The sequence below is a fragment of the Microtus oregoni genome, unplaced genomic scaffold (assembly GCF_018167655.1).
Source record: "Microtus oregoni isolate MIOR12 unplaced genomic scaffold, Mior012 000012F_ref0000307, whole genome shotgun sequence".
NCBI lineage: Eukaryota > Metazoa > Chordata > Mammalia > Rodentia > Cricetidae > Microtus > Microtus oregoni.
The window spans coordinates 50944298-50956574 of NW_024543071.1; the positions used below are offsets into that span (position 1 = coordinate 50944298).

The window sequence follows — 12277 nt, forward strand, 5'->3', positions numbered from 1 at the left end:
CTCTGCATCAATCCTGGAGCTGCCTCCATCTCTGCAGATGTCTCTGTGACTATTTCCAGAACCCTCCATCACTCCTCTTCTGGCTTCCTCTCACCCTAAGGCTCCCTCCTGTGCTTCCAACCCCCACCCCATGGCCTCATCCTCCTCCCTCCCTTGGGTTCCTAAGACCTTGATTTGTCCTTGACCACCGCTGTGGTCCTAGGAACTAAGTCTCTCTGTGTCTTCATCTCTGGGTTCCCAGGCCAGGCACAGATCCTGGCACCTTCTGTGTTGCCTGTGATGGCTACTGAAGGTGTCTGACCCTCCTTTGAACTCTGTCTTTTCTCTCTCCCTTCCACCGTGACCCCTTACTGCCTGAAACACTGGGATCCTGTCTCTAGGCATCTCTTCTCTCCAGCATCTCCAGAGGTTGACTTTGGGTCTTTGTCTGGTTCTGTTTTGGGGAATGGTTTGCCTCCTGCCAAGATGTGTTTATTAACTTGTGAGTCTCTCTCCTAGACTTCTGCATGGGTCTCACCGTTTCCACCCTGCCCCTCTTTTCTAAATCTACCTTTCCTCAATGGTATCAGACATCCCCTAATTCTACCCTCCTTTGTCTTCTCTGCCCATTCTCAAACTGGATTCTGACCTTGCAACCTCACCCAAATAATATCCTCCCCCCAAATCACCAGCTTACCTCTGGACCCTCACAGCTCTTTTTTCTTAGCCACGCCCCCACCTGGGTTTCACCCAATCGTTTCCATAGCCATGCCCTTCCTCCCCAAGCCTCTCCACTTAGCCACGCCCCACAGCATTCCACTCAGAGGCTGCCTGACCCCACCCTGTACCACCTTGTTGCCGCTCTGTCTCCGCTGCGGATCTGTGCCACCTACCTGCTGGGTACCGTTCGTTGACTGGCCAGCTGTCCACCTGCAGGGTGGCATTGCCACCACTTCGAGTAAATCGCACCACGTGATATTTGCCGTCACTCACAATGGCGTTGGGCTCATCAATGGTAATGTCGTCGGTGCCCACATTAAAAATCACCCCAACAGTGCCCTGGTCCTGGGGACGGGGAGGAAGAGGTCAGCAATGTGGAGGAGGCCAATATCTATTCCTGTACAACTCTACAGAGATTCCCAAAGCCCTCTCTCAACAGCCTTCCACGAGTTTTCTAAAGCACCTCCTCAGGTCTCAACTGCCCAGGGCAGTGGGCAGGTTTTCCCTCTAGCATATGCAGGCCTCAGAACATCCTGGAGGCTTATCAGTTGTGGACCACTCCCTAGGGCTGCAGAACGAGTCACGGAGCCCTTTCCACTCCCTAGGGAACCAGTCATGGAGCCCTTTCCACAAGTCCCCTGTCTCTTGCCCTCAGGCTCATCCAGAATATTTGGAGATGTGTCCTGAGCACCTATGCTATGCAAGGGCCCCTAGAGTCCACATGGAGGCCTCCCTAAGACATCACAACAGGAGGGTTCAGAGTCTCGGAGGCAAGGATGAACCCCCAGACCCCAGTCTGGTCCCAAGACTGACCTCTGACCTCAGCAGCTATGGAATCAGGGGTAGCCTGGACTCTGGAAGCGGGTGAGGGGCAAGGGAAGAAAAGTGAGTCATAGAGCTATGCCAGCTTTATTAAAGGAAGGTCTTGGGGTGTTGGGGTGGGACTGGGGGCTTGAGGGAGCAGGCAGAAGACAGATAAAGACTAAGGCCTGCAGAAAGGAAGCAAAGAGCCCGCAACCTCAGGAACCAGACACACAGGAAACCCTGACGAGGCCACCTGGGGTCCAACCCACAATAATTTGGCCAGTGGTGCTGAAGTGAGAGGAGGGGTTTTGCTGAGTCCACAAGAGCACACAGAGTAGCCCTGGGAGAACCTGCAGAGTCACATTTTACCCAGGAAGAAACTAAGGCTGGACTTAAGGACTGTCTCAGTCTCAGCTCACAAGAGAGGACCCAGCATCTGAATCCCAGCTGGCCCGCCTCCAAAACCCTTGCTCTTGTCTCTAGCCTACTAGTCTGGAAGACACTCATTCAGAGCTGAGGGGTGCAGTATGAGAGATGCTAGGGCTATCCTGCCTTCAGGTCCACGGTGGAAGGCCCACTCAGCCCTAAGCAGCCATCATGAACACAGCAAGAATCAGCTCCTGACCCTCCTCCCACAGGACAAGGAGGTGGAGGCTCCTTTGGGCCCCTGGATCACTCTCGAGGACCCAGTCTAGTATACGAACACAGTGAAAGACCCCATTCCAGCCTGAGCAAGAAAACCCTTTGGTTGTCAGCTACATCTAAAGAGAGCTGAAAGCCTGGGGGTGCGGGTAGGGAAGGCGCAGCCAGGTGAGGGCTGGGCTGAGGGGCAGGACAGAGTTGAAGACCAGGGTATGCAGCTATGGTCCCCATGGCTATCTATTTCCCACTTGTGGGGTTCAGTTCTCCCCATCCTAAGATCGGTAACAAGCCACACACACATGTGCACACACACTATCATCCACCTCGAAGGAGGTAAAGTAAGGAAACTGAGGCGGCCTTGCCTAACAGGCTTAGCAAGCCCCGCCCATGCACCGCCCACAGACAGACAACATCCCCAGGGAAACGCGATCATCATCTGCTCCCCACACAGGCAAGGGAACAGCCAAGCCTCCTGGTTACTATTGTTAGGAATGATACCACCCAGAATAGTATCAGCCCCTTGGATGTCTCTGAGGGCTCCTCCCCCTCACGAGGCCCCGCCTGGGCAGTGACAATGGTCAAGGGCGCTGGCAGACTGGGAGTTGGACTGGCAGAGGGCTGGCTAGAGGAGCTGGAAGGCAGGACACCTGGGTTTCCTAGGAGGCAGCCAAGCTTGGAGCTGTGCACTCCGGGGGAGAGGCAGCTCCCCAGAGCTGCTTCCGATGTGAAGTCAGTTGTCACTTCTGTTAAAGTCATTAATTCCTAATTCCCCAATTACCTCATTAGGCGGCGGTGGGGAGAACGCGGCCGCTCCTACAGCAAATAATTATGGGAGTCAAAATTAATTTGGCAAAGTGGAGCGACGCTTTATTAGAAACGTCAAATTGCTTTTCTCTTATTTTGCTGCCGCCTCCCCACTCTCTGAGAACTGCTAACGACGCCGTGGTGGGAGCTGATGTGTCACTGGGGGAGGAGGGGGCTTGGGGCTGCCCCCAAGGGGCTCGGAGCCCATCTGGTACCCAACTCCCCCTCACTGCCAGCCTCTCCTGGGACCTCCACCCTTCTCAGCATCCTCCCCCATCCTCTGCAGCACCTAGGCCTAGCTGCCTCCCTCACAGCCCTGCACAGGGGAGGCTTGAGGGAAAGAAGAAGGACATCTCACCTCACAGACTTCCTGCCCTTCCTGCTCTGGGAGGACGCATCATCCCCTAGCCCCGCAAGTCCAGACTCTCACACACTGCCCAGGTGGCTAGTCGCAGGTGACCAGGACGCTGCAGGTCCCCTAAGTGCAGTGAGCACATTACACATGTGACCTAATTAAGTCTCTGCCCTCTCAGTGTCCCACACACCTGGGGAAACTGAGGCTCAGAGAGCTGCAGGGACTTGCATAGACATAGAGCAAAGAAAGAATGTACTGGGCTTCAAACTCACTCATGCCATCAACTCCAAAGCCACACACGCCCTCACAGACTGAAGAGAGAGGACTAGGTCAAACAGACAACTCAAGGAAACCAGGTGGCACCACACAGACAGGTTACTGAGGCCACAGCAAACTCCACTCCCTGAAGAACGGTAAATGCATAGCCACATTCTGCCAGTGACCACTGGCCCAGGGACATCCTGGTCACCTTGACTCACAGCCATCTCTCCTGTCACAACAGCTACATACCCACCATGGCCCTGCTGCCCACAGGATTGAGGCCTCTTCCCAACCCTGGCTGCAGCTCACTCCCTGCGCTTTCCTCCACGCCCTTCCCTCCTGGGAACCTCGCCTGTCACTTGCCACTACCACCAGCCTTGCTTGCTTCCAGGATGCCTTCCCCTGGGTCTTCTCCCTTCACAGTGTTGGAGGAGGGGTGCAGACCTCCACCTGGAGAGCTGATGTGTGGGAGGGGCCAGGAGCCCCATCCTTATTCAGGTGAGGAACAAGCCTCCTCCTCTGTTTTTCTCTGCCCTCCCAATTCTTCCCAGGGCTCCCCAACTGGCACGCAGAGCCTGGTCAGCCTGTCCTACCCTCAAAGCTCAGGGCTGTGGCCAGGGCCAGCAAGTGGGATGCAAACAGGAAGGTGAGGGAGAAAGGAGCCCAGTACAGAGATGGAGGCTGAAGTCAGGGTCTGGGACTTAAGACCTTGGAGGAGGAAGAGGTGAAGGAGAGGTTAAACTCAGAAATGAAATCTGACAAGGTCAAAGGTCACGGGAAAGGTATAAGGCAGGTCAGAGGTCACAGGGAAGGGTGTGGGATAGGGCCAGAGGTCACAGGGGAGTGAGACAGGGCCAGAGGTCACAGGGGAGTGGGACAGGGTCAGAGGTCACAAGGGAGTGGGACAGGGCCAGAGGTCACAGGGGAGTGGGTTAGGGCCAGAGGTCACAGAGAAGGGTATGGGGTGGAGTCAGAGGTCACAGGGAAGGGTATGGGGTGGGGTCAGAGGTCACAAGGAAGGGTGTAAGGCAGGGCCAGAGGTCACAGAAAAAGTATGGCACAGGGCCAGAGGTCAGAGGAAAGGGTGTGGAGCAGGGCCAGAGGTCACGGGGAAGGGTGTGGGACAAGGTCAGAGGTCACAAGATAGAGTGTGGGACAGGGTAAGAGGTCACAGAAAAAGGTATGGACAGGGCCAGAGGACACAGGGAAGGGAATGGGATGCCATCAGAGGTCACAGGGTAGGGTGTGAAACAGGGTCAGAGATCACAGGGAAGGGTGTGGGGCAGGGTCAGAGGTCATGGGGAGAGGTGTAAGGTGTACAGAGTAAGAAAGGAAAAGAGATAAACTGACTATAGACTAATGGGGTGTGGGGCTCAGCTGGGAGACCAGTGAGGAAGGAACATGAGCAGAATCTGTGGGAAAGACCTGGTCAAGGGTCTGCTGGGAATGCAAAGGTCATGGAACAGAGGTCGCAGGTATTGTAAAGGCAGGGGCAGGATTCCAAGTAAAGGCAAAGAGACACAGATGGCCGCTGTAGGACAGAGAGGTGTGAGGGAGGAGAGGGACAGGCTGGGGTACAGTGAACAGAAGCGGCCCAGAGACACCCTAAAGGTGAGCACATTTCTGTGGGTTACAGTAGTAGGTGTCTGGGGAGCTTACAGACACCTTGGATGGCTGGGAGACACAGCTGTCTGTATATCAGATGGGTGACTCTTGAGTGACCAGGAAGGGACCGAGTCTCAAAAGAACTTCAAGAAATGGGTGAGTAGGGCCCTAAGTGCTCCCCATGAGGGACAGATATGAAGTGGCATCAACAGCGGAGCTGGGTGGCAGGGAGAGGGGCTGGGCCCAGGTCCTTACAATGTGCAGCTGCAGGTAGTCCCCAAGGCCGGAGGCGCTGTCCACTCGCACCAGTACGGCGCTCCGCTGATGGGTGCTGAAGCCCACAGCCAGGCGGTCCATCCTCGTGCTGGGCCGGTCATTCGGGGGCCATGTGTAGGTGATGAGTGCTCCCCCCTTCCCAAAGATGTATGTGGTCCCAGCTGCAGAGAGAAGGAAATGGAGAAGAAAAGTCAGCGGGTTCCTGTGGTTGGATGGGGCCAGAGCCTGAGGATACCAGGGTTAGGGCACAAGGCTTCAGCGATGAAGCCCACGGGAGCCACCAACCCTGTAATTCCGGATGCTCAAGTGAGAACCTGTGCACATACACGCACACAGAGAGGCCTAGCTTTAATTGCAGCAATACAGGTAACACAGGGTGTGACCAGAGAAAGGCTTCAAAAAGACCCAGACAGCAAGAATGCCCTGTGCAGGAAGGACCTGAGACCTGCTTTTGAGCAGCTCAACTTCTCCCAAGTGCTTCTTTGGGACCAGAGCCAAGCATCAGAGGCAAGAGGGAGTCTCAAGTGATGGCGGGAAGATGAGCAGGGCTGTGGGCAGCTGTGACTCATGCTCATCTCTGGCACCTTGCCAACGCCAGCCCCTCCGTCCTCTCCCAGCCCCCTGGGAATCTTCCTGGCTTGTCCAGGGATCCTTGTTTCCACCCTCAGGCAAGGGTACCTGGGTGCCAAAGCCCAAAGGCCTGGAATCCTGCCCAGAAAGGAGGAGGCAAACATGGGGGGGATGGGGAAAGTTGACAGCCAGAGGAGGAAGGAGGCAGAGAGACAGATGGACAGAGAAGGACAGAGAGGGATGTAGGTGAGAGAAGCAGGAGAGTGGGAGCCTGAGATGTAGGCTCCCTCTCCCAGCCCTCCCCCACCCCACCCTCTCTCTTCTTCCCCCTCTCCTCTTCGCCATCCGGCTGCCGGGGGCGGGTGTGAGGTCCCTAACGATCTCAGCCCCAAAATAAACCCCATTAGTCGCCATGTTCTCTCCTGCGGCTGACTGAGCTCCCTGGGGGTGGTGATGGGAGTGGGAGGGGGGCTGGTCACCCAGTTTCCGGGAAGGGAGCCTTGTCTGGGGGCCTGGAGGACTAGACTCTTGGGCCTGCAGGAAGGGAACAGGAAAGCCTCACCTTGCATTCTTTAGGACATAAACAGAGCAGATGAGATTCATAAAATGCTTGATTAAATCATTAGCTACTAACGACTCCTCTCAAGGCACTTCTTGGGGTGCAGAAAGGGGTTCAAGGGAAGACTTAGCCAGAGAGAAAGAGATGCAGATGGGGCCTGAGGGCAGAATCTGGGGCAGACCAGAAGAGAACCCAGAGGTGGAGAACTCTGGTCTGGGGGAAGCAAGGACCAGGGGTCTCTCACCCAGTAGCCCCCTTATAGTCCAGGCAGTCATCCTAGGAACTCTAGGTCCCCATAGGAGCAGTGACTTCTGTGTGCCTTGGAGTGGGTGCTCACCAAGTGTGGAAGGCTGGGAAGGGAAGGGAAAGCTGCAGCCTGGGTGGTGAGGCGAGAGTGGAGAAGGGACCCATCCCTGTCACTCCCCAGACCACCTACCTTGTCTTCTACCTCCCAGATAGAAAAGAAAATGGGAAGGGACCCCAGGAGAAGGGCAGACAAGGAAAACCCACAAGGATGTCTAAAATGGTCCTCTTTTTGCAGACTGTAGTTTGGAAAGCACCCCAGCAGACAGCGGGAAACCAGCTCTGCCCCTGCAAGCTGAGGTGTCTCTCCTCCCTACCTCAGGCCCTGGAGGCACAGTGGGGAAGGTTGGGCCTTCGGTTGAGTTCCGGTTCCAGCGAGGGGTGTACAGTGAACATCACCTCTACACTCAGTGCAGGTTACCTGCCTGCCTAAAAAGGACTGGGCCTGGAGGCCAGAACCAAACAGCTATGCCTCAGCCAGTACAGTCTCCCAGCTCCCAACACTGCAGCTCTCCAGAAAATCGGCGGTTTCCATGACAACCTTAATACCCAGGGTCCTCCCTCTACCCTCCACTCACAAGCTACACGTAGAATTTAGGGGGTAGGGTTGGAGGAGCAGAGATGGTGACCTTCCTCTACACACTCCCTGACCCCTGGGCTCCAGGGTCTCTCTTGGTCCTCTCACACCAGGGAAGGAACACCAGACTCACACATTTGCGTGGGATCTGCCCCCAAACCTGCCAGGTCTAAGGAGGCGGCCCTTCCTGCGGGTTTTCCCGCTGGATGCCACACAGCACGCTCATCACCATGGATAGCGCCGCGCCAGAGCCCAGAGCACCGGAACAACTCAAACCAGGTGCCGGGTTAGACATGGAAGCCGGAGGGGTCTGGGATGCGTGCCCACAACCCAAGTCCCAGGCCTTACAATCAGACACAGCTCCAAGTATCGCACACCTAGACCTACACCAGCGCACGGGAGGCGACGCACCCAACTGCACACAAAGCCCCAGACAGGAGAGGCAGACCCCATCACAGGAGTCGCGGCACGGGGGGGGGGGGGGGGGGGGGGGGGGGTGGAGGAACATGGCGATAAACGCACAAAGACAGGCCTCCGCGGGCGGCCAAGGGCAGGGGCCGGCGAGGTGCGGATAGGCGCCAGCGCCCCAGTCCTCCCATTCACCAGCCCCGGCCTCCCCCAGGATTTATGATCCAGCTGTTCTCACACTGCAGACAGTTTACTGTGCTGGGCGGACCTGTTAAAGCCGAAGGGCGTTTATTATACTGTGGGGGGAGCCAGGTTGGAGAGACACTTCTCGGACAGAAGAGGGGAAGGATGAATGGTTTATTGGGCTGGGGCTGCAGTAATTACCCCGGGGAGACAGTTCTCTCTCCAGCACCACGGATTCCGCACGGGCGGGGACAGGGGGCTTGGCTTAAGGAGGAGGTCGGGTGCAGGAGGCGGGGCTTCTGCCAAGTCCCGCCCCTCCGGCCACGCTCGGGAGGCGCTTCCCGCAGCTCAGCCAGGCAAGCAAACTGTCCCTGGCCCTGCCCCGGACTCCACCAAGAAGGCAAGGCAGCCTTAGTGGCCAGGACAACACCCCGAGTCTTGACAGCATCCAGAAAGGATCTGAGAAGCAGAGAGGCCTAAAGCAAGCCCCAGTATTGCCCAAGGCTGGTGTAGACCAGTTCTTTTCCACGCTGGGAAATAGGGAGCCCACTGTACATAGCATACTGGCCAGACCCTCATCACTGAGGCCCACGGCAAGAGAGTTTCTAATCAGACATAATATGCCACAGGCCCAAGATTAGCACCTTCTGCCCACATCCAACACAGTTTCCTCAATGCCTCCTAGATCCTGAAACTCAGTCATAAAATATTAGAAATGATCATTAGTCAACACCACACACACACACACACACACACACACACACACACACCTACAGTCTAGAGAGAAAACAGCCAGCCAACCATTAACAATGGTTAGGGAACCCAGACTCACAACAAGTCATCCCATGTAAAAACCACCCATGCAGTCATGCACCAGGGCCAAAAGTACATGTGCAGCCGCTATGCCTGCCAGTGCCCCAGTAGCAACAGAAGCTATAACAAAAGCCTTCTGAAGACCTAGAATGGTCAGATGATCCAGTAGAACCCAGAAAAGCCTGCATCTTAGGTGCTTTCTGTCACCAACAAATCTTCCCAGGAAGACCGCTACAGTCAGGGGGTGGGGCTGCACAGGTCCAGACCCCTGAACTCAACTCTATGGGGAATTTTTTATTTGTTTTTTGTTTGTTTGTTTGTGGGGTTTTTTTTGGTTTTTGTTTGTTTTGGGTTTGGTTTGTTTGTTTTTTTTTTCAAGAGACAGAGTTTCTCTGTATAGCTTTGGAGCCTGTCCTAGAACTAGCTCTTGTAGATCAGACTGGCCTTGAACTCAGAGATCCGCCTGTCTCTGACTCCCACCTGTCTCTGCCTCCCGATTGCTGGGATTAAAGGCTTGCACCACCACCACCCGGCTTCAACTCTCTGTTTATCGGCATACTCCTCAACTCCTAACGTCATTCCTGGCCATACACTGTTCAGTCAGTTCCAAGTTGACATACCCATTCCCAGAATCAACATATATGTTAGCCCCTAGAACCAACACACATGATAGTTCCCAGAATCAACATATATGTTAACCCCTAGAACCAACACACATGATAGTTCCCAGAATCAACATATATGTTAGCCCCCAGAACCAACACACATGATAGTTCCCAGAATCAACATATAATAGCCCCCAGAATCAACACACAGGATAGTCCCCAGAATCAACACACAGGATAGCCCCCAAAATCAACACACATGATAGTCCCCAGAATCAACACACATGATAGCCCCCAGAATCAACACACATGATAGCCCCCAGAATCAACACACATGATAGCCCCCAGAATCAACACACATTATAGTTCCCAGAATCAACACACATCATAGCCCCCAGAACCAACACACATGATAGCCCCCAGAATCAACACACATTATAGTCCCCAGAATCAACACACATGATAGCCCCCAGAATCAACACACAGGATAGCCCCCAGAATCAACACACATGATAGTCCCCAGAATCAACACACATTATAGTCCCCAGAATCAACACACATGAGAGCCCCCAGAACCAACACACATGATAGCCCCCAGAACCAACACACATGATAGCCCCCCCGTGCTGGAAGCACCTGGCTCAGAAATGAGCTGGGGTTGGGTCTTCTTTGGCCGGTTCCTGGGGGAACTAGGAAGGAACTGAGAGAGCACCCAGGATTCAGAAACCAGGACTGGGACAAGGGGATCCATGGCCAGAAAGGTGTCATCTCCACCTGTTTTAGGTCCCAGATGTGCTGGCCACCCCATACCCCACAGTAACACCAGTGCAGAAGTGTCAACAGTGTTTGGCAGGTGGGTTGGAATATTATGCAACAAGAGTGATTGGGGGATGGGAGGAAAAGTGGGGAAGCAGTGAGGAAGGAGGAAAGGCAAGGGGAGCCTCAGTAGAGAAGCATGAAGAGAGGTGTCCTCACACTGAGGGACCTTGGAGCAGAAGGAAACATGGCTGGCCTCCAGCCCGGGGAGGAGACCCCAGGGAAGCTAACTCTCTCATCTCCCCCCAGAGTTCAGGTGAGCAGAGATGGGGTCGGTCATGACAGCTTGCTTCCTCCTCTCCTGGCTTTCCTTAGCCCCTTCCTTCCTCCCTGAATCTTTCCCAGCTGTCCACTACCTCCATCAGTGTCCCAGGCTGCCCTCCATCCCATCCTCTAGTCCCTTCTACCCTGAGAAGACATCCCTAAGGCAATGTTCATGCAATACAATATAGTTCTGTCAGATCCCCATTAGCTAGGCCTATGTCCCTGCAGCATCAGGGGCTGTGAGGAGGACCTTCCGGGAGACCTAGGACGGTAGAGGGATAACACATCCTGCACAATTCAGGAAAGCCTGCATCCCTGTTCCTCCCTCTGCCTGGCTCCCGCTGCTCCCCAGCTCCTGGACCCTCCTCCCCACCTGCCCATCATCCCTATCACCCTCCTCTTTCATGTCTACTCTTCCCCACACAGAGCGCCCCTCCAGTGCACCTGGCACCCTTTCCTGTCTCACTCTTCATGCCTCACATCATTGCCTAGAGTGACCGTGAGAGTCTGAGAGTCTCTGGAAGCAGCATTGGACCTGAGGACAGTCAGAAGAGAACAATGAGGAGGACAGGGGGCCAAGGAGGAGGCAGAGCTGAGATCAGGAGCAGGGTGTGGGGTGAAGATGTGGGAGAAAAACTGGGGAGTACTTCATGTGGCAAGGATGGCAGCTGAGACAGAGATCAGAGAGAGAGGGACACTGTAAAGGAAGACAGGTCAGGTACAGTCTGAAGAGACTGCTCCTGGGGAACGGATGAAACATAGTAGTGACATGGGGGGGGGGGGGGCACTGAAAGACCGGATATGACATGGGACACTGAGATCAGGAAGCTTCTTGCAGGCACAATACAACTGTGGGAAAACAAAGATGGTGCAGAAATAGGAGGCAGTGAGGGGCATGGACGGGGCAGGACAACAATGTGGCTGTAGAGGATGATGGAGGAAAATGGAGCTGGCCAGGAACGGTGATGGGCAGTCAGAAATGAGGAGTGATGCGGGTGGATGGGTGGACGTACGAAGACGGGAGGCCACACTGCACAGGGAACTGAGGAAGGCCACCAGAGCTAGTCAAGAGCAGATGTGGCAGGTGCACGGGAGGCGCAGAGTGCCCAGGCGGCAGAGCTACAGAGACAGAGTCGTGTCCAGGAGAGACAGTTATTGGGCTTCAGACGGGGCAAAGGGTTGGAGGGCTGAGAGGGGAGCCAAAGATGAACGTGTGGAGATGGGGGCTAACAGGCACAGAATGGAGAGGGGGATTAGCTGAAGAACAAGGTGCAGAGAGCTGAGAGCTGGGGTGCAGGACAGAGTGAGGAAGTGATGAACTGCTGGGATGGAGGTGACAGGGTCTCTGGAATGAAACAATAGCCATGGAACTGCTGTGGGAAATGGGGCACCCAGAACAGATGTTGTGGGGTACAATAAGGGAAAGTGACAGGTACACAGAGTCTGAGGGACAGAGACGGGAGGTGACAGGTACAGAGCTGGGGAGAGAAGGCCCAGTGGGAATCCTGGGGGCTCGGATAGGAAGGGATGAAGGTCTGAGCACGGGAGAGACTGGGAATGAGAAGCGATGAGAGCCAGCCTGGACAGTGATGGGCTCTGTTTTAGGAGGAAGGGGAGGGCTTGGAGACTGAAGGTTATGAGGGACTGGGGTAGCAGTGAAAAGTGTGAGCGATTACAGGCGCTCACACAGGAGGTGAGAGCGCAGAGGGACTAGGCTGGGGGTGACAGGCTGA

General features: G+C 55.2%; 1 protein-coding gene across 26 annotated transcripts in view; it reads right to left on the reverse strand.

Annotated features, from left to right (window-relative positions):
* Positions 1-12277, reverse strand: part of Nrxn2 (neurexin 2) — a 116654-nt gene that overhangs the window by 24154 nt on the left and 80223 nt on the right. For all 26 annotated transcript variants that reach the window (XM_041661811.1, XM_041661806.1, XM_041661822.1 and 23 more), the window contains 2 exons: positions 5426-5607; positions 873-1044 (listed from right to left, as the gene is read on the reverse strand). In XM_041661811.1, the coding sequence (XP_041517745.1) occupies positions 873-1044; positions 5426-5607 (354 nt within the window). The remainder of the gene's footprint in view (positions 1-872; positions 1045-5425; positions 5608-12277) is intronic.